The sequence below is a fragment of the Cynocephalus volans genome, chromosome 16, assembly GCF_027409185.1.
Source record: "Cynocephalus volans isolate mCynVol1 chromosome 16, mCynVol1.pri, whole genome shotgun sequence".
Classification (NCBI taxonomy): Eukaryota; Metazoa; Chordata; class Mammalia; order Dermoptera; family Cynocephalidae; genus Cynocephalus; species Cynocephalus volans.
In genome coordinates, this window is record NC_084475.1 from 42,478,901 (window position 1) to 42,501,064 (window position 22,164).

The window sequence follows — 22,164 nt, forward strand, 5'->3', positions numbered from 1 at the left end:
CCAACAGACATATGAAAAAATGCTCAACACCACTCAGCATCTGGGAAATGCAAATCAAAACCACATTGAGATACCATCTAACCCCAGTTAGGATGGCTAAAATCCAAAAGACTCTGAACGATAAATGCTGGCAAGGTTGCGGAGAAAAAGGAACTCTCATACACTGTTGGTGGGACTGCAAAATGGTGCAGCCTCTATGGAAAATGGTATGGAGGTTCCTCAAACAATTGCAGATAGATCTACCATATGACCCAGCTATCCCACTGTTGGGAATATACCCAGAGGAATGGAAATCATCAAGTTGAAGGTATACCTGTTCCCCAATGTTCATCGCAGCACTCTTTACAATAGCCAAGAGTTGGAACCAGCCCAAATGTCCATCATCAGATGAGTGGATACAGAAAATGTGGTACATCTATACAATGGAATACTACTCAGCTATAAAAACGAATGAAATACTGCCATTTGCAACAACATGGGTGGACCTTGAGAGAATTATATTAAGTGAAACAAGTCAGGCACAGAAAGAGAAATACAACATGTTCTCAATTATTGGTGGGAGCTAAAAATTAATATATAAATTCACACACACACACACACACACACACAAAACCGGGGGGGGGGGGGGAAGAAGATATAACAACCACAATTACTTGAAGTTGATACGACAAGCAAACAGAAAGGACATTGTTGGGGGGGAGGGGGGGAGGGAGAAGGGAGGGAGGTTTTGGTGATGGGGAGCAATAATCAGCCACAATGTATATCGACAAAATAAAATTAAAAAAAAAAAAGAAAAGAAAACTTGTGTCAGCTGTGAGAAGTTCAGAAAAGGGACTTCCCCAAAGAAAACAATTTTTTGAGGTTATGACAATTGAAAGAATGCAGCAAAAGAATGGACCTCCCCAGCCTGCAAGTGATGGATATAGGAGGGTGAAAACAGGTATCCATCTCCTCATACTGATCAGTGTTCTAAAATGGAAGTCTACAGCGTCTCTTAGCTGGAGAAAAGTTCAAGGAAATTCAGAAAGAGAATCCATTCATTTCTTACGTGTGGCAGAAGATGAGAGATCAATCTTGTTTTCCATTTGATAAATATAATTATAATATTAAAACCCCACTAGGTTCCCAAAACACATTTTCTGAATAAGGGCAACCCTCAGTAATTACAGAAAAGCCAGAAACCAAAGGATCTTCTCTAACAAGTTGGCAGTGTTGGGTAGAGTCACCTGATATTTCAGTGAAAAGGGAGTGGTATGGACATATACATTTAAGGGCAGCAGGATGCCCAGGGACTTTCTACTCAGTCCTCACTGCTATATGGAGACTTACTAGTGTGGTGGGTGGAATCATTATTATCTCACTGGGCAGAAGTTATATGGTTTTCTTAGGGACCAACTAAAGAAGAGGATCATTCATTAGTTTTCATCAGCACATAACAGAATCAGTTTTGAATTTAATTATTTATGACTCATCCAAAGTATAAGATGCATTTTAAATACTCATTGTTCCAAGTGACAAATGTTTGTTATACTCCCTCCCAAAAGCATTACTCTAGGATCTGGTTCAAGTCTTACTAAGATCATCGAGAATGGGATGGACAATAAATATTTGATGGCATCCTTCCTACAGTTTTTTGAAAGCCAGTTTTGAAGAACCCCAGGATGTCAACGGTGATCAAAGTATGAAATAAACCATTTTTCTCTCCCAACAGAAAGGAAGCTCCTGGCTGCTAGAACTGGAATGAGGTAAAACTCTCAGGTCACATTAGACCACCTCCCAAAAAGGCTGTTGTGTTTGTACCTCCCGTGTGCTGGAAGGAAGACTAAGAGAACAGACAAATCTGAGGATAAATATGCCATTGTATCAAATAAAAACATGTTTAAAATGAGCTTGCATGAAGACACGTTGAGAACAAAACTATCCAGCTTCTATAAAAAGTTATTCAAATTTGTAGGTCAAGGTGAAACTGGTTGTGGGCCAAGGCAGGTTTGAGATGAATGGTATAAATAAAGCAATTAAAATAGGAAGGTTTTCCAATAGAATCTAATCAGCAAAATTCACAGGAGTATTTAGAACTAATTATAATATATCTGTTAGAATAATTATCTGAATTAGCAACTGATATCACAGTTATTTAAATATCAATTACCATAGCAGATTTAGTAGTTATCAGTTAAAAGCTGCAGAGTCTAATCATATTTCCTGAAGCTAAATTTATAATCATTATAAAACTTGAAACTTTTACTATGCCCCTAAGCTATTTGTCACTGTTGCTATGAGACAAATGTTTACATCACACATTTCTGTAAAAGGAAGGAAAATTACAGGCTCTTACCAAGTAATCATCAGGCTTGATACCAAAAAGTTCTCTGAAATATCGGAATGCCAGTGGAGCATATGTCTTAAATCTGAAGTCTGGGTAGTGATGAGCTGGGGTCAGGTTGCTCCCTTCACTGCAGTTAAAATATTAAAGAGACACAGAGAGAGAGAAAGAGAGAGAACATTAGCAAAGACAATTCTGACTTCAAATTCTACCTCTATTAGTCCTGGGCTAATTTCACCTCTGATAGTGGGTCTCCCAAAGTTCATGTCACAAAGGCCAACGGCCATCAGGTAAAACCAGATGCTATCTCAGTGAGGGTCACTCCATGCAGGTGTTCCCTGTCAATCACAGTGTGGCTCTTCATTCCCCCTGTTCCTCCTTCCTGGGAAAAATCATTCCATCTTCCCCGGTGAAACCACATTGTAATGCTGTATGTATAAGATGCATGGCTTAGTGTGTGGAGCAATTCCAAAAATACATTTTTTTCACCGTTTATTTTGGATATTGGATAAACATTTTAAACCAGGAATAAGTGAAATAATTCTTAAAATGTCCTACCAACAGACAGAACATTAAACTGGAAGTGGATGAGACTTCAATCTGAACTTTCTTATATTCATGTTTTCCAAAAAAGAGACTTTAAATATTTTAGGGACTTTAAAACCTGATTTCCATTCCCAAATATACATATATATAAATACATATACATATATATATATAAATACATATATATACATATATAAATACATATATATATACATATATATAAATACATATACATATATATTTTTGGGGGGGTTCTTTTTGAACAATTTTGTACAATATTTATATTTATGATACATGAAAGATTTAAAGAACCTATCAATGAATATCCATGAACCCAAAATGCTGCTTAAGAAATAAAACATTATTCATATAGTTGAATTGCCTTCTGCAATTTTTACTGATCATATCCTTAGAGGCATCCACCCACCCAAATTTTGATATTTATCAATCTCATCATTTTTATCCTTTGACTCCGTACAATATTACATTTGGACATGACCTCAGACAAACCACATAATCTATACATACTTAAATCAGAAAAACGCAATAGAATAATTCAATTTTATGTAAAGGTTCCAGATCTCTTTGTACTACATTCCAGGTGGGACATTGAGGGTTTATGTAAGTTTATCATGCTTTGCTTTTCATTTTTCATACTGTGCAAATAAAAAGGCTTTGAGCACACAACAAACACCTCTACCACAATTTAAGTTTGTTGAGGTCAATCAGATTTTTGTGTCAGTGTCTGACATATAGTAGACACTCAATAAGTATTTGTTGAGTGAATGAATGAATTTTCAAAATAACGCTAACACAGTAGAGTTGATTCTTACGTGGAGATAAGGTTCAAAAGTAATATACAAGGCAAAAATTCCACATAGGAAAAAATCACCCATGAAAACCATTTAGAAATAATCTATTCAATATATTCAATATGGCCAGTTTTTACTCCTGCATGGTTACAGATGACTGCTCCTTTTGGTGAGTACCAGAGTAAGGAGTTGGCTTTTATATTAGAGGCCATCATCATAATATAAATGCTTATCTTTAAAGGCTAGGATTACACTCAAGGAGCAGCAAGGCATACATGTGAGGACAGTGACACAGGAACTAAGGCTAAGAGAGGAGCAGTCACAGCTCCATCTCAGGCTTAATGTATGCAATGGCCCCCAAACCACCTGCTCATTTAAATGGTTATTGTTTCTCTAAGCAAGTATAGTCTAACATTCATAATGTATGTATGATGCCCTGGCATTGTATCCAAACATTTCTTCATCCTGTATTTTGGGATTTATGAGAGGACATGCACTCAGCTATAGGTTCCATGGAATTGTCGAAAGAAATGATTCTGGAACTCATATGACATGCAATAATTTATAAATGTGGTATGTAGAAATAAGGAGCAAGGAGACTCAAAGTGACCTCTGACATCCTTCCTCACTTTTGCAAGCAAGCAAAAATAATCACAATGTGTTAGGTTCTGAAGCAGGCTGTTTTCAGTGGGCTAAGAGTGCCACCAACTTTTTATTTCTTCCACTCTCCTTTTCATTTTCTATCTCATGCAATCAAAGTAATTCATTCTATTAGAGCAGATTTCCTTGAACATTCAATGAGGTAAGATATAACACCCATGTTCCACTCACATGGAATTTCTCTCGTTCTTATACAGTTGGGGGCCCAAGATTCTATCAGAGGAGATAACTGCATTTACTATCATTATTTTTGGTTTTGGTTAACTCTGAGCTTTCTGGATTGTTAACCTTTCCCTGAAGCTTCTATTAATTATAATAAATTTCCTTGGATTCACATCTCCCTGACTACTGTTAACTCAGTCATGGTGTAATAAGGATAGTGCTAGGGTTCTCCGGAGATGTGAGACAGACAGACAGACAGACAGACAGACAGACACACACACACACACACACACGGATGCACATGTATGTATGTCAGAGTATCTCCAGCTAGAGAAGGGAAAAGTTTGTTTCTTTAGGTATACATCCTGACAGCTGGTTTAAAAAGCCACCAAACCAATACAATGAAAAATAAATAAATAAATAAATAAATCTAGCCATCTTTGGGCCACATTAAAATTTGGAGAATAAGCGTGAGGCACACTTGCCTGTATGGGACAATCAATAAATTGTATAAATGGAGATGAAAAGGGGGTGGGCACAACACAGGCATTACACAGAGTGTCATTTCATCATGGCATAAATAATATATGTTAATTAATGCTTTATTGCTGAGGTTACACAATCTTTTGCGTTCTTTTTTTTTTTTCTCCAATAACACGTTTATCTTATAAGCGGTTTCTATTGTCAGAGCTGTTCTTACGTAATGGTCAAAAGTGTATTTTTAAAATTGGATTCTCCCCACCACACACACACACTTGCACATCCCCAACACACACAGTTATCAGTAGAACTTCGAGAATGACAGAAAAAATAATTCATGCAAAAGTAAATGGATGGATTCAGGAGGCAGATGCCACAGGTAAAATTCATTAAGGGTGAGGCAGCTTTAACTGAATCTCCTTCTTCCCTTTATGGCAAATTTGATTTTTTCACCTCACATTTATCCCCATTTTTCTTCTAAACATATTTCTTGCTCCAAGTTTGCTGCCCATCTGTCTGTCTATCACATGTTGTCTTTCACCATCCTGATCTTCATTGGAATAAATAATAGAAAAATACTTAGAGTTGTTTAGAAAGAGGAAAAATATATAGTTCTACTTTTTCATATTTATGTACTTTTTTCTAGTATTGATCTGAAAACAGCCATATTTTTATTGTTATAAACCTACCACATATGTACTTTTATATTCTGCATTTTTCACATTATATATACTATAATACGCCTCCATGGTCTTTGTAATTATCATTTTAATGACTGTACTCCACTGGGTTGATGTATAATAATTTGCTAAACTCTACTGTAAGACATTTAGATTGTTTCCAGTTTTTCATTGATATGAATAATACTGCAGAGAATGTCTTCATGAATAAAGGCTGTGTGTGTTTTAGATTTTTTTCTTAGGATGAATTCACAACCTGCTGGTCTCTTATGTTCCAAAAATTAGAAAATGGTTTGCAGTCTTATTTCTAGAGAGACCACATAGATAATTTAACAATGTGAAGCAGGCCAATAAATACGGCAGCGTGAATCAGTGTTTATCTTAGCCCTGATGGCATTCCCCTAACCTACTGCCCTGACTACGGATCTTCCTGCCTCCATCCATTCATTCATTCATCTGAGGTTATACAATCTTGAACCTATTTGTATGAATGGAGAGAAACATTCCCAAATAGTGGCTCCTAGAAATTAGGTTCATATTACATCACCACTTTTGTCTGTTTGTTTTCTCTCCTAGTAGATTTTACCTTATAAATTCTGCTTTCCTTTAACCAATATTAAGACTAGTTTGCACTCCCTTAAGTCATACTGGATACCCTGCATGGTAAGTAAGAGCATGGGTTTCAGGGTCCGGGGAGACCTGGGCTCAAGTTCCATCTCTGCACTTATCAGCTGTGTTCATGAGACCCAGTACCAACCCTCTCCAAACACAAGGCTAAAGTGAATAGCAATGTGCCTGGCCCATGGGGAGCCCTCAATACATGTGGATGATTGAGGCTGTGTGACAATGGGAAGCAGCCCAGAGTTAAATACTCCACGTGAAGAATGAGTGGATTGTGTGTTTTAGTTTTTTGTTTTTTTTAAAGGAGGAAAAATAAAATAACAAAATGGGAAAATATTTGCAACTCATATTATAGTCAAAAGGCTAATCTTCCAATATAAAAAGCTCCAATAAACTGAAGAAAAAAAAAAAAAAGACTAAAAGTTAATTAAAAAAATAACAAGGGATATAATCAGGTACTTCACAGAAATGGAAATGTATATAACTTAAACACATAAAAAGATGTTCAACTTCATAATAAATGTCACTGAGAGAATGTTTTTACCTATAAGATTGGTGAAAATCCAAAACTTTGCTGTAGCTCGAGGGAAATTGGCACCCTGAAATATTATTAGTGGGAATGTAAATTAATACATTTCCTATAAAGGACATTTTCACGACTTCTATCAAAATTACAAATGTACACCGCTCCAGGGCCCTGAGACGTGGAGCCAGGGGAAGCTGAACCCAGCAGCAACTAGGCAAGCTGCTGCCACGGCCCTGGGCCCTGCTGGGGTGGAGTCAAGGAGCCAGGCAAAGCTGAACCCAGCTGCAACCAGGTAGAGAGCACAGGAGAAACACCATGTCCACAAAGCTGAACCCAGCTGCAACCAGGTAGAGAGCACAGGAGAAACACCATGTCCACACGGGGCCCTCCACAGCCACTGCAATTGCCATGGCTGCTGCAAAAGCACTTAGTCTCTATCGCAGCAGTCACAGCCACCGTGCAGATGGCACTCCAGACTCTGAATTTCAATCACACAAGGAGAGGCACCAGTGGAGACCAAAAATAAAAAAAAATAAAAAGAGAAGAGGTCCTCTCTCACTACAAAGCACACTCCAGAGTAATAGAAGCAGCATCTGATTTATAATAATAGGGGAAGGACTTGATCACACCTGTCTCAGTACTGGGCAGAACATCTAGGCAACGCATCGACAGAGGAACAGTTAACCTATCAGATGGAGAGAACAAATCTATGGTTATTAGAGGGTGGAGGGGAGAGATTGGATAAGGGGCATAAAGAATAACTATGATTTGTAACAATGAATATGCTAATAAAAAATTTAAAAAATTAAAATAAATAAATAAATAAACAAATAAATAAATGTCCACCGGTAAGGAAATCGTTACATAGAAAAAAAATCACAAACTTATATAAGTCTTTGATCCAGCACAAGCATACCTTTAAGTTATTCTTCAGATAAACTAGCACATATACAAAACAACATGTGTACATGGTTGTTCATTATAGCTCTGTTTGTAAAGACAAAGGATCTGAAGCAACCTAGATGTGCCTCAGAAGAGGACTGATCAAATTAATTGATTCAGCTACATAATGCAATGTTGTGCAGCACTAAAAAAATGAAAATGTTTATTCTGTATTGACATGGAGAGACCTCTAGGATAAAATTAAGTGAATGAAGCATGATGCAGATTGCTGTGTATGGCATGACACCATTTATACAGAAAAGGAAAAATATTATCTTGGTATGTATTCATAAAAAAATAATTGAGGGAAAAACAAGTCACTAGTAATAGTGAGAACTGGAGTTGGACACTGGATTAAAAAGGCACAGGGACTAAAGAAACACTCTTCACAGCTCTTTTAAAAACAGGGAAATCCTACTATGCATTATTACTCACAAAATTAAATAATTTTTAAAAGTTAGGGGTTAAAAGCCATAAGCTTATTCCCCTCTTTCCCCAAACAGAGCTCTATATGCTCAGTACCACAGCAGTTTTGTTTACTTCTCCATATTTAAGCTGCTCCAATGAATAACAATACTGACATAATTGAAGCTTTAGTGAAAGAAATGCAAATTAATGACATTGCTGGCCCCTTAATAAGATTGCTGGCCCTGGCTGGGCCTCTGTATTTGTCAAGAGTGGAGCCAAACAGCAAATCCAGTGAGGACCAGCCAGCAGATACCAGTCCTGGTTTTTTAAGGTCATACACTGGCTGACTTACTGTGTGTGGATGTAGTGCTGGCCTATAGACATTCCAGCACACTGTCTCCTCGGCACAGGGACCAAGTGCTTAGCAATCTCCAGCCATGGCAGAACTGCTGGGCAGTTAAACACAAGGACTACAATTAACATTAGTCTGCTAAAGTCTCCTGCCTGAGCCTGGAGTTCCCTGTCAGGAGGCTAAGCCCAGCATCCAGACTTACTCTGCAAAACTGAAGTCTGAAGAAGAGGAGACTTTGCAGTTTAAAACTTACCTTATGTTTCATAAATGAATATATGTAGTATGTGAAAAAAAACAGCAACAACCCACTTTCCTGTCTTGGCATAGATTGAGGCTTTGGAAATTTCAGCTGTGGAGTTTTGAGCCATGGTTCTAGACATTTGGATTTTATGGGCCAGTAAAACTTCAACAACAAAAATTTGGAAGCCAACATTTGATTTCCAACTTTATTCAGCCAAGTTAGAAACTAAACAATTAAGCAAACACATAGTACAACTCCTATCCTATCATAAAAGGACGGTTTAGCTTTAAAAAAACGGATAGAAAATTTCAAATAAAGAACAGTATTTTCTCTATCTTATCTTTCCCCGCATCATTTACCAAGAAACAGTCCAAGTTTGATCATGGACCAGGTCTGGCATTCTGGCATTTACCTCTTCTAAGTAGAGTTCAGTTTTTTAAGGCCAAAGCCACTATTTATCTTAGTCTGAAGTATCTCACTGTAAGTAAGATACAGTATCTTAGTGGCAATGGAGATTTAGAATTATACAATGTTGAAGCTTGAGGTAGTATTAACCACCATCTGGAACTCCACATTTAGCAGATAAAGAAATCAAAGTCCAGGGATGGAAAGTAATGGCCCAGACTGGTCAGGAGCAAACAAGATTGGGAGATTAGACCCACACCAGAACAGTCGAAAAGTCACAAGCAAACAGGTACTCCCTAACTTAGCTTGGACATTCCTCTGTTAGTCTTCCTTTTCAGGATTCAGTTACAAGTATCCCAGCTGCTTTTGCCCACATATCCCAACTACTTCTCCATAAGGCCCTGGAACCGTAGGTTCGGGTGATTAGCTTTGATTAGCTACATAGGTGGCCAATCTGCATAGCTCTCATCTGTATGTATTATGAACATCACAGCTTTGTTTATTTGGTAACCAAGCCTGATAACCAAGTACTATTTTTGGTGGCACTGGATTGAGAGATTTGGTGGTAAGCCATGGGCTGAAACTAATTTAGCATCTCAAAGACACGTGAGGGGTCCAGTTTTGGAGCTGTGACCCAAAGCTTTACTGTTTGCAGGCAGTGTTTTCCATTTGGTGAGTGTCCTTTATTTCAGTAGTCGGTTGGAGGCTTTTTGACAAAACTAGTGGGTCAGCAACTCCTGGGTTATAGCACCTGGTTTCACTAAATGATTCTAAATGCCATCACTTTTGTTCAGCAAGCACGTCCATACCCCCTGTGAGGCAGGCTAAGTGAAGGGTGCTCTGTCCTAATGTACAGATGTTAGAAAAATTTAAGTGGCAATACAGTCAGATAAGTGACACTACAGTCCAGTAACAAACTACAGGTGGCACCCCATCTTCAAACTGGACCTTTGTAATTAGGATCTGCAGAAGCAGCCTTAGATATTATTAACCACCTCTGCCAATCCAGGCAAGGTGGAGATTCCTTAGTTTCTATATACAACTGTTTATGTAACTAGTGAAATTGAAACTGGTCCTCTCTCTTGCCAGATTAGATAGTGCTCTTGAATGGAAAAACAAAACAAAACAAAAGACACACTCCTTGCTGGTGCCACCCTTCCTCTGCTGAGCACTTCTGCAACGGGTACGTGAGCCACATCCTAAAGCAGGAGGCTGTATTATCTTCTTCAGGCCAACCAGCTGGCAGCCAATCTTTAAAAGTACCTGAAGACAGCTTCAATTCCAAAACCAAATAATGCGTTCTAGGGTGTCATTTACTGGGAACATGTGATATCACGGATAATCTGAATATTAAACCGCCCAAGAAGTTACTACCATCATAGAAAATCGTGTTTTGAAGGCAATTTCAAATAGGGTAAAATGTTATATAATATTTACTTCGTGTATGCAATAAATCTTTTATTTTGAACTAATGGAAGAGGTATAAATCTTTTTCTCCCCATCCCCATCAAATAAATATTGAACAAACAGTTAAGGAGTTCGATTTGAAGGGGCATCACTGGCTTGGCCAGAAACAGCAACATCTCTCATTTAATCCTGAGAAGGCTATTCTGGCACTTTTTTTTAATCCTTACACACATAAAACCTGGTGCGGAATGTCTGTATAGACCAGGGGTTGGCAATCTGTTTCTATAAAGGGCCAGATCATAAGTATTTCAAGTGTTATGGGTCAAACAGTCTCCATGGCAATTACTCAACTCTGCTGCTGTCATAGAAAAGCAGCCATAGACAATTTGTAAATGAATGGATGTGGCTGTGTTCCAATTAAACCTAATTTACAAAAAAGGCAGTGAGCTGGGATTTGTCCTATGGGCTATAATGTCCTGACCCATGGTACAGATAGATTCTTGGATGAGTTTATGTCAGCATGAAATGCAGGTAGTTGGCTAGTTTGTCAAAACTGTAACATTGAGCAATGATATTTGGCAACATTTATATGAACCTTTGACATATATGTTGGCTTGTCATTTTGGATAATGTTTTACCCTTGCAGTACTGCTATGGAATCCTCTCCTAAACGAGAGTATTCCCTGGCTATCCGAATATGGGGGTACTTCAAAAAGATCATGGAAAATAGAATTAAAAGATAATATGAATCTTTCTGTGAACTTTTTGAAGAATGCTTGTACATTCTGAAGAGCACATCAGTCAAACCCCAAAGCAGTCTGTTTTCTGCAGTGATCCTCACATCAAGCTCAACTCCTCCTATAAGTGAAGAGATTAAAATGTAGAGGCTTTTCTTCCTTTGGATTTCCTTTGTTCTTTAATAAAACACAAAGCTGTTTCTTCCCTCTCTCTACCCACATAACATGTGCTGGAGTCTAAGCATATAGAAATGACACCTGTGATTAGCAAAGCGGAGGTGGGGCTTTGTGGATCACTGAAACCCAAAGCTTACAACTGTCCTCTTCTAAAGAGATGTTAAAAATTTCTCACTTTGAGGGTGGCGAATATACTTTGTTTTCACTAAATTAGGACTTTACTAAAAGTGGGAGTGCTATCTGCTGCTCACCTTAATTCTTTGTTGGATCACTGACCTCTAAACACTCACAGCTCACTTGATGTTTCAATGGGAAACCACAGTGGACTTGCACAGACATCACTGCAGTCATGGGAAAAACCCAGGATGGGTGAGCGCTGTGCAGATGACCATAACCTTTTCTCAAAATAGGAGGAATTCCATGTTATGTGTTTGACATATTGCGTCAAACTCTACAGCATCAAAACAATAAGGCCAAATATAAAAGGTCATTTAAAGTCCTCACATGGGGGAGGGAGAGAGGGATAGGGAGAGATTGGACAAGGGGCATAAAGAACAAGTACAATTTGTAACAATATATATACTAGTAATATTGATTTGATCAACGTATGTCAACATTGAACCCCAAAAATATGTATAATCAATTATGATTCAATAAAAAAATAACAATAAAATAAAGTCTTCAGATGATGTTAAACAGACACCCTGCAAACACCTGAGGCCCAAAGTAATAAGAAGTTTCAAGTCCCAGGATCTCAGGTCCAAACAGTACTTAAATTGTCAGTTCAACATTTGTTTTCAAGAGTAGGGATAACAAACCCATAGTCCAGACATCTACCTTAATAAGGAGCCACTGCTAAAGACACTGTGTTTATAAGTTTTAGAACGCTTCCTTCAGGCTGTGTGTTTTCTGGTGCTGTCTGAACATATTACTTTGCTCAGGCTCCTCACATCACTTATATTGATAGGATCTGTCTACAGTAGGAGTCTTACGTAACTTTAAAAGTAACTAAACACTTTCTTGTATTTTTCACATTGGCAGGGGTTTGATCCAGTGTGCATTCTTATATACGAGCCATCTGAAGACTTTGGCACATGCTTATATTCAAGAGGTTTCTCCCCTGTGTGTTCTTGTACGGCGTTGAATTGAACTGGTGTGACTAAAAGCTTACCCACACACTTAACATTTATATGGGTTCTCTCCATGATGCATTCTCGTGTGTGCTCAGAATGTTGTGCGATAACAAAAGCTTTCCCACATTCTTTATTTAGGGTTTCTCTCCAGTGTGAGTTCTTTCATATCCTCGAAAGCAACTTACATGACCGAAGGCTTTTCCACATTGTGTACATTCACTGAGCTTTTCTCCAGCATGAGTTCTCTCATGATATCGAAGGGAACTAGAACAACTGAAAGCTTTACCACGTTGCTGACATTCATGGGACTTCTCTCCAGCATGTGTTCTTTCATGTATTTGAAAGAAACTGCGATAAGCAAAGGCCTTCCCACACACCTTACACTTAGAAAGTTCATCTTGAATAGTCTTTATCAAATGTCCTCAAATGCTTCTGAGAGAAAGGAAGGCTTTCCCACATTCCTTACAATCACAGAGATTCTCTCCGGTGTGAGTCCCTTCACATATTCTACAGGAGTGATGAACTGAAGGCTTTCCCACATTCCTTACATTTACGTAGATTCTCTCCATATTCCTGATACTCATATGGTTTGTGACCAGTGTGAGACCAGAAGTGCCTACTAAGGGATGAGTGACACATGAAGATGTCGCAACACACACACGCTGCTTCCACTTGGTTTACTCCAGGAGTTTTCTTGTCCAGATGACAATCTGGAATCAGACTAAAGGTTTTTCCGCAGTGACTACCTTCTTCACTGTCACAGACCCTCTCTCTACTATGGAGCTCCTTAGATTTGTCCTGGGATTTTTGTACTGATCTTCAGTGTTCTGGTCTTCCCATGCTTTTCCTATAGAAGCCAGGTTCCTGAAGGTTTCTAGCATCACATCTCTGTAGAGATTCTTCTGGGAAGGATCCAGCAAAGCCTACTCCTCTAGAGCAAAGTTCACAGCCACATCCTTAAAGGTCACTGAGTCCATTTCTCAGCTTCCAGGTGTCCTGGTGTCCTTTCTACTGCCCCCGCATCCCCTGCAGGTAACAGCATGACAGGGGCTGTGGGGAAGCCATGTGGGGAGTCTGGGAGCAGCCAGAAGGGGCCCTAAGTTCTGCCTAAAATGTAGGAGCTTTTAAAAAATTCTTCAGTTAGACGATTATTCTTGAATATGGAAAAGTATTTAAACTGTAAATAAAAACCATATTTGCCACCCCAGAGAAGGTAGTGACAGTTCCTCCTGAAGATGAGAAGCATGGATTAAAGCTGGCTATTAGGGGAGCAAAAAGGAAGATTTAGGTCCATAATTCTAAGATAAAAGCAGGACACTTGTCCTGATTCAATAAAGCAGAAATACCATTTCTGTGCTTTATTGCCACAGTGTAGAGAACGTTGGGGCCAGCCACTCCAGAGTTCAACCCTGGCTTTACCAAATTTATTAGCTGTATGGCTTGGGTTAAGTGATAGTGTCTTAGATCCTTAAAAACTTCATATGTCAACTGGGCTTTTTGTAAAGATAAAAGGTATTGGAGTGACTTAATATATAAATAACATACCGTATAAATAAAACTATGCTTGGTTCATAACTGGTACTAAACAACTGCTTCCCTTTGCCACATCAAGTTCATCTTTACATGGTACAAACATTATAAACCATGTTCTTTCTTCTTCATCCCACTGATCCATGAAACTGTCCATAACCTTGAGCTTCTCATCATAGCACAGGATTTGGGGTCGAAAGATTAAGATATGAGTGAGTCTCTTACTAATCTACTATGTGATTTTTGGGAGATCATGGAATGAGATATTTGAAAGCAATTTTTACATTCTCCTTTAAATCTTAAAGAGGTCCAGGGCTTTTTCCATCTATACAATGAAATAATCTGTAGAACAAATACATAAAATCTAAGTATAACTTCAAGCAACTTCAAAATAAATAAATAAACAACGCAGTGTATTTTGTTGCCACAGGAAACAGATTCTGCCGCTTCATAGCAGTAGTAAATTAAAACATCTCAGGGCACATCAAGCAATTCTCTTTATGACCCAGATAAACTCACTGAATTTTAGAGCCACAAGAAACCTCAGAATGTTTCAGGTGCTTACAACCTGTCCTGCCCACCTCCCCGATGCCCGTCCCCAGATGTGCTTAGACACGTGGGGGTGGGGGCCGGGGCACTGTTTGACAGATTTATTGAGGTATAATTGACATACAATGAAGTGTACAAGTTGTTAATTTTTCACCTGTGTAATACACCTGTGAAACCATCTCCACAATCAAGATACTACATTCACTCATCACTTTGTGGGGACTTTTTGATTGCTCCAGATGGCAAATCTCCTGAAATGTGCAGTCTTGCACAGAGTTGTCTCATCCAAACAAGCCAGGAGCACCTCCATTAAGAAACACTGGGCCCAATCCTTTTTATGAACCCATAAGGAAACTGGGTCCAGATGAGGAAACCGAGGCAAAGACCAACATAAGTTCCTTTTGTTTTCATGTCAATACAACTGAAGCGCATGTGTTATTTAAACAAACAATATAGTATTTGCAGAAAGAAATTCTCGGTCTGCATCAAACGTTTAATGTTGTACTGATATATAAAAGCTATAAATACTCTAAACCGATATATTTTAAATGTGACAGTGGATACCTCTAAATAAGGGGAAGTTAGCTACTCCTCCACCAGTGGTGTGTCTACTGCTGCGACCTTGGATGACACAGTGAAGGCCAAAGACACAGAGTCCAGGTAATTATAATTTTAGCTTCCTACTCCTAAAGAAAAAAGTGAAAAATCATTGTTTTGTCTTAATCATAAAGATGCAGTAGGCTTATAATAAATCCCCTATGAACAAAAGGGGTATCGTCAGAAAGTGCCTTTAAGTACCAAAGTATGAGTACTTGTTTATGTGCTTCTTATTGTAGAGCATTTTATACAGTGTTACGTATAATTTAGTTGCTAACAGGTGTAATTTTGATATTTCAGATACTAATTTAAAATAATTTGGAGTATTATTAGTTGTAAGAGTCACGTAATAACTCCAAGAACGAAATCTGGTAACTACTAGAAAAGGTGTTACTCTAAAATGGGAAGTAATGTACTAGGCCAGTGGTTCTCATACTTTAATGTGCTTAGAATCACCTGGAGGGTTTGTTTAAAAAGATTTCTGAGTCCCACCCACAGAATTTCTGATTCAGTTGGTCTGAGGTGGAGCCCAGGAATAAGTTCCAGGTGACGCTGATGCTGTGGGGTCTGGGGACTGTATGCTTGGGCCATGCTTCCCTGAGTGCCCGTCAAGCTTGGCTGTGTTGACCAGACACTGTAAGGAGAAGAGATCAGCGGGGAGGGATGGGGCAGCTGGCCCCCGTTTGCACACCTGTCTTCAGCAGTAGCTGCTCTCAGTGCCCTGAACTTGCTGACAGCCACCCTCCCACGAAAGTCCTCCATTCTCCTTGTTCAAGGCACCCTAAGATAAAAATAAGGTTGAAATGTCTGGGTAGAGGCCCTTGAAGACAATGCAATCTAGGACATCCTGCAAACACATTTATAGGAATTCTGAGCCTAAAAAATTATACCAAAATATTAAGATAAATTCATGACTTCCTGGTTTATAAGAGAAAAAAAATGTAGTTAATACACACTTTTTTGGGAATGATAAATAGATTTAAAAACAAACAGAAAATTTCTAACTACTGACAGAAGAACGGAGTCATGAGCAAAGGTTCTATCTTAGGGGATGACCTTTTCTATCTAAAATTTACTTTTCATGGTTGCTAGAGGGCTCTAGAGAAGCAAACTTCAAAAATTCCAGTAGATCATTTTTATTCTTCAGCTAAGAGCATTTAAAGCAAAACTAGGCTGCCTGAGTCCACAGATGACTTTTTAAAAAAATTCATGGGCTCCTTTCTGACTATGTAGGGAGTTACTGCACGTTCACCTAAAGTCTTATTTTAGGCAGTTGGCACCTGGACACAGAGTCAAATGTGGGAATATCATTCTCCTAACATATACACATATGTTTTAAATAAGGCAATGAGAACACCGGGGGTGAAAGTGTCACCCCAGCTACTCTCACCCACGCCCAATAATAAATGACAAAAACGGCCTATTTTGAAGAGAAATATTTATTTTAAATATAAATGTGCCTGAAAAGTCAATCCTCGTACACCAAAGACAAAATAATTATCCCCAAGTCTCCAAATTGAATATCTTTATTTTTATTTTCTAGACCATTTTCTTTGAAAATTCCTGTCAGTTGCGGTGATAATTCCAGTTTAATAATGATTGCTACTTCTCTTCCTATATGAAGGTGGTGATAGACTTTTAATTAATTAATTTATATATCTATTTTATTGTGGTAAAATATACACAAGATAAACCCTACTGTTTTAACCCTTTTTAAGTGTACAGTTTGGCATTAAGTACATTCACACTATTGTGCAACCATCACCATCACCCACTTCCAGATGTATTTGTTTTTAAACAGTTCCCCAAATGATAAAAGCTAGAGGCAAAATGCATGGGGAACTTTGGTGTTTTTGCAAACATGGTGTCAAAACAGCAGGTTTCTCATGTGTTTTCTGGACGAACATTAAGGTCATTACACAAGAGGAGCTATAGGATTGAACTCAGGTGCGAGGCCCAACTGTGGGCCCACTAGCCCGTTCTTTTAAACTAGGGATAGAAAAACCTGGTACCCATTGCTGCTTCGTGGAAACTCTCTTTTTCTAAACCCTCGCAGACATGACTTTGTGATTACTGCATTCTTTTCCACTGAATCTCAAAATCTCTCTCCAGATGGTCTTCCAGGCGTTCATCACAACTGATTACAACTGGCCCATAGATGAAACCCATTTACCACCTCCAAAACAATGCAAGTCCTTCTCATGCAATGGGAAGTAACAACACTTGGACTGCTTTTGGCCCTACCAAAGGCCCAACATATACATCAATGCACATGAACATGTACATGGTAGAAGAGCCCTTCAATGTGGGGTGTCACAAGGAAGGCTTCTTAGCATGGAAATCATCACAAATAAAAATGTTCTTACCTGGGTAGGAACACACTTTCCACCACATAAAAGTCTTGCATGAGAACATCTCGTTCTGGCTTGGAAGTGAGATTACCCACTGTGTATCCTATTCCCAGCTGAATAGCACCTTTAATAGCAGATGATGCAGTCTGCAAAGAAAACAAGGGTCTCAATGTTAGACTCAATAGTCGGGGCCTTGTTCAATGTTACAAGCAGCAAAAACAGTAGCTACGGTTGGAATTTCTTTCTTGTTCCTAAACAACAAGGAAGTGGAAGTTTGGGAAGATGACAGATCACTTCCTTTGATAAAGTATCTATTCCAAATATTAAGGATCCTTCCTGTCATGAAATTTTTGTGTGTGTGATAATCTTTTCTACAGTCCAAAATATTCACCTTTCTTTTGTTGAAGTACTTAGAAACTTGGTAGAACACTTTCAATATACAGTATTATAATTTCTACCCAAAGGTAAATGGTATGGTCACATTTTTTAAAAAAAAATCAGTATTTCTATAACATACCTATGAATTAGTAAGACTCATAAGAAATCAGAACAAAAAATAATTTGAGTCTTTGGAATACACAAAGAGTTTAATTTGGAAATTGCTTACTAGTCTCACTGTGGATTCATAATCCAAATTTCCTGCACTGATCCGTGATAAAACATATAGCACTGGGACAACAATATTTCTAATTTAGTACTTTACTAATATCATTCCATAATTAAATGAATGTCATGTTAATTTGGAGAATAACTACCATATACATATATTTATATTCATGTGTATATATACGTGCGTGTACTGTATGAGTATACACATACATAGTTTTAACCAATGTAAAAGGAGAAATAACAGAATGACTCAGTTTAGGAAAGCTAGAACGTATTCTTCTTAATGGTTAAACTGTGGCACACTTTTCATGCCTTGCAACACCTCATGTAGTACCACATACACAGGAGGAGCTAAAAAAATACTTAAATCAGCAGTTCTTAACCAGAAACATTTAGCAATGTCTTGAGGCATTTTTTGGTTATCACAATTGGTGGTGGGGGTGTTACTACTGGCATCAGTGGGCTGAGACCAGGGATGCTGCTAAACCTTCCACGATGCACAAGACAGCCCCACCACAAAGAATTATCCAGCCCCAAATGTTAATAGTATCAACGCTGAGAAACTTTGACTTGAATGTAATAAAGATCACCCATTTTGTAGAGAAATACTTTCTTTTTGAGTTAATATTTCCTTTTGGTTAACCCAAGACCCATCCCCACCTCCCCACATGCTTTCTTTTTTATTTCTTCACATTTTTAACACCAAAGAACATCTCTTTCTTCTTGAAAAAATTTCTCCTCTTGATTTGTATGATAGAACATGGCCTGGGACCACCTCTAGCTTTTCTGATGGTCTCTCCTGTCATTTCTTCACTGACTTTTCATATTCTATTTGCTATATTTGCAGTGTCCCTAAAAGTTTGATCCTTGATCCTCAGATCTCCTTAATTACATAGTTGATGGCTTCAAATAGTGTCTCTATGCATATGACTCTCAGATCTTTTCAACCTATTTTGATGCTGTCCTGTTATTACAAACGGCAATATATACAGAACCAAACTAATATCTTACAACCTCTCCACCCCCACCTCCAAGACTGGCTTCCTCTCCCATAACACTATAATCTTCAGTCACCCAAGTTTGATCCTCAAACACACCACATCTAGGACAGGGCAAGGTCCCCAATAAATACTTGTTGGGTTCATCCGAATGGCCAAGCTCAGTCAATACTGCTCAGTCACCTCCACATACAACTAGCAACAACCACTTGCCCACAGAGTCGTAATTTAATTGCTTTGTTTATTCCACTGCAAATATTATATCATCCTCAGTCTGAGAACAACTACATACACATCCTTGACTCTGCAGGAAGTAGAAAAATGTCACTGTTTTTCTTTTTTCACATGCCTTTGTACTAAGGATCCCCTGGCAGCAAGATGGCAAGATTGAGACTTAAGCCCATAGTGCATCTAGTGCTTTAAAAAAAAAAGCTTGTTATTTTAATACTCCCTCTCTGAGTTCTGCAGTGCCACCAATTGGTGTCAGTGACCTTTTGTACCAGTACATCTGACTTCTGAAGGCTGTAATGGATTTTCCTCATTTTAATCCTGCATGAAAATTCAAAAGCCATCTCTTCTCACACCCATCACTCAAAGTGGTATGGAACAAGATGTGCACTTTCCAGAGGAATAGATACCCCCAAATATCCTGTGCCAGACCTATCAACAGACTCATGAGTTCTCTAAGTGCTGTGCCCTCTCTGCACCCCATCTCTGACTCTGCCTTCCAGAACTACCTGCATTTCTGCTCAATTCATGGGATTACTATGGTAACAGTTGTTTAGCACTTCTTGGGCTGGAACAAGCTGTCAAACAGAGTTCCCAATTCTTTGTTGTCTGCACTTTTGCAATGGAAGGCAGTCAAAGTTGTGAGTAGTCTACACCTGGTGTTCCCAAACGTTGGGGAGCATGAGAATCATCAGGGAAGCTTGCTAAAACAGATGATGGCTCAAATCCCCAGAAGTTCCAATTCAGAAGGTCTGAGGTAAAGCCGAATAATTTGCTCTTGCTCTAAGGAGCACTGAAAAAAATCTTTCTCCTATGGTCTAAGATTAAGTTTTGAGTCCTTGAAAGAATAAGATTTTGGAAAGGATTCAATTGACGTCTGTTTAGTTAAACCATAAAACAGACCTGGGATAATATTACTTTCCTTTTAGATGCCTTAAAATTTAAGTGCTCTGATGGGAGAAACAATAAAAATAGTAATAAAAGTTAATCTTTTTTGGCCAACTAATTGTGCCAGGCACTTGATATATGGATAACAACATCTGTAATAATAACCCGTCATAATCATAGCAGATACTCACGACAACCCCACGAGGGAGGAAGTATTATCATCTGCATTTTACAGACTCAGGAAATTTTAGCAAGTTACGCAAGGTCACACAGGTAGTGCAGGGATGGAGCTGAGACTCCACACCTAGGGAGGCTGGCTCTAGAGTCCACATCATGAACAAGTACACTCACTACCTCTAACATCAGAATCTCTAAACTCATTTAACCCTCTCAAAGACCCTGCCGTGTAGTAACTATTATTCCCATTTAACAGGTGGGATTTAAGGCTCATCAAGGGGAAGTGATTTGCACCCAGGCCCTCTGCTAGTGTGTGGGAGAGTCTGACAGCCAAGCCCAGCCTGATTCCACATCTGTTTCTTCAAGACGAGGCTAGAGTCAGAGTCAGAAGTTTTCTTTAAGTCTGGATGTTTGACCTCAACAAACTAAGAAGCTCTGAGAGAGCCATTTCTTTTGACAAAATAGGAATAAAATATTTTATTTGCTTCTAGTCACACCCAACCATGGGTAAGCCAAAGAAAAACTTGGAAAGCTCTTGGTAAACTAGTATAAACACCATCATGAATGTCACTACTAATAACATGGTGAGTTATTAACAAAAGGCAGTATTTTGCTGTCACAGTAGGGATGACACCTCAAAGTTTCCTCCTCCCCATCTCTGTGTAAAAATTAAATGCTTTAACATTGATGCATTTGGGTATAATTAGAAAGCATCTTATCTGTTGAATCTAAAAAAGTTGAACTCATAAAAGTAGAGAGTAGAGTGGTGGTGACCAGAGGCTGGGGGCGGTGGGGGGGCGGGGGTGCTGGGAAGATGTTGGTCGGAGGATACACGATTTCAGTGAGACAGGAGGAATAAATTCAAGAGATCTATAGTACAGCATGGTAACTATAGTTAATGACCTACTGTATTTTGAAAGTTGCTAAGAGAGTAGATTTTAAGTGTTCTCACCACAGAAATAACTATGTGAGGTGATGCACTCTTACCTCATGTTAATTAGCTCGATTGAGCCATGCCACAATGTATACATATTTAAAAACATCATGTTGTAGATGATAAATGTGTACACTTTTTATTTGTCAATTAAAAAATGTAATAGAGGGCTGGCCGTGACTCATTTGGGAGAGTGTGGTGCTGATAACACCAAGGCCATGTGTTCGGATCCCTATATAGGGATGGCTGGTTAGCTCACTTGGGAGAGCGTAGTGCTGACATCATCAAGTCAAAGGTTAAGATCCTCTTACTGGTCATCTTTAAAAAAAAAAAAAGAAATAGGAAAAAGCACATCTTGTCTGCTTCATGGAAATATCTGATTATATTCACTGTGACATGGTTTCTTAAGCCACTAGAGGTAAAGACCCCATGCCTGACATTTACCCACTGGACATTAGGCATGGCCTAATGTTGAGCAAGATGTGCTTTAAAACTGTGGAAAAACACTTTGAAATGCCATCGGGAGTGCCTCAGATCAGCGATTAGTAAGCCATGCCGGTGACAACCTTCTCTGTGAAGTACTGGTGGTTGCTTTTCTAGAACCAGCAGCTCTGTCCCTGCAAACTCTGAGCCACCAGGACACCGCCAATGGACCAACAGGACCATAGTGAGGCGCTGGCCTTGCACACAC

The 22,164-nt window shown here is 38.7% G+C and overlaps 1 protein-coding gene across 3 annotated transcripts in view; it reads right to left on the reverse strand.

The window, feature by feature from the left end:
- PIP5K1B (phosphatidylinositol-4-phosphate 5-kinase type 1 beta) overlaps positions 1–22,164 on the reverse strand; it is a 294,924-nt gene that overhangs the window by 121,647 nt on the left and 151,113 nt on the right. For all 3 annotated transcript variants that reach the window (XM_063080588.1, XM_063080589.1, XM_063080590.1), the window contains exons 4-5: positions 17,655–17,785; positions 2,336–2,453 (exon numbers count right to left, since the gene is read on the reverse strand). In XM_063080588.1, the coding sequence (XP_062936658.1) occupies positions 2,336–2,453; positions 17,655–17,785 (249 nt within the window). The remainder of the gene's footprint in view (positions 1–2,335; positions 2,454–17,654; positions 17,786–22,164) is intronic.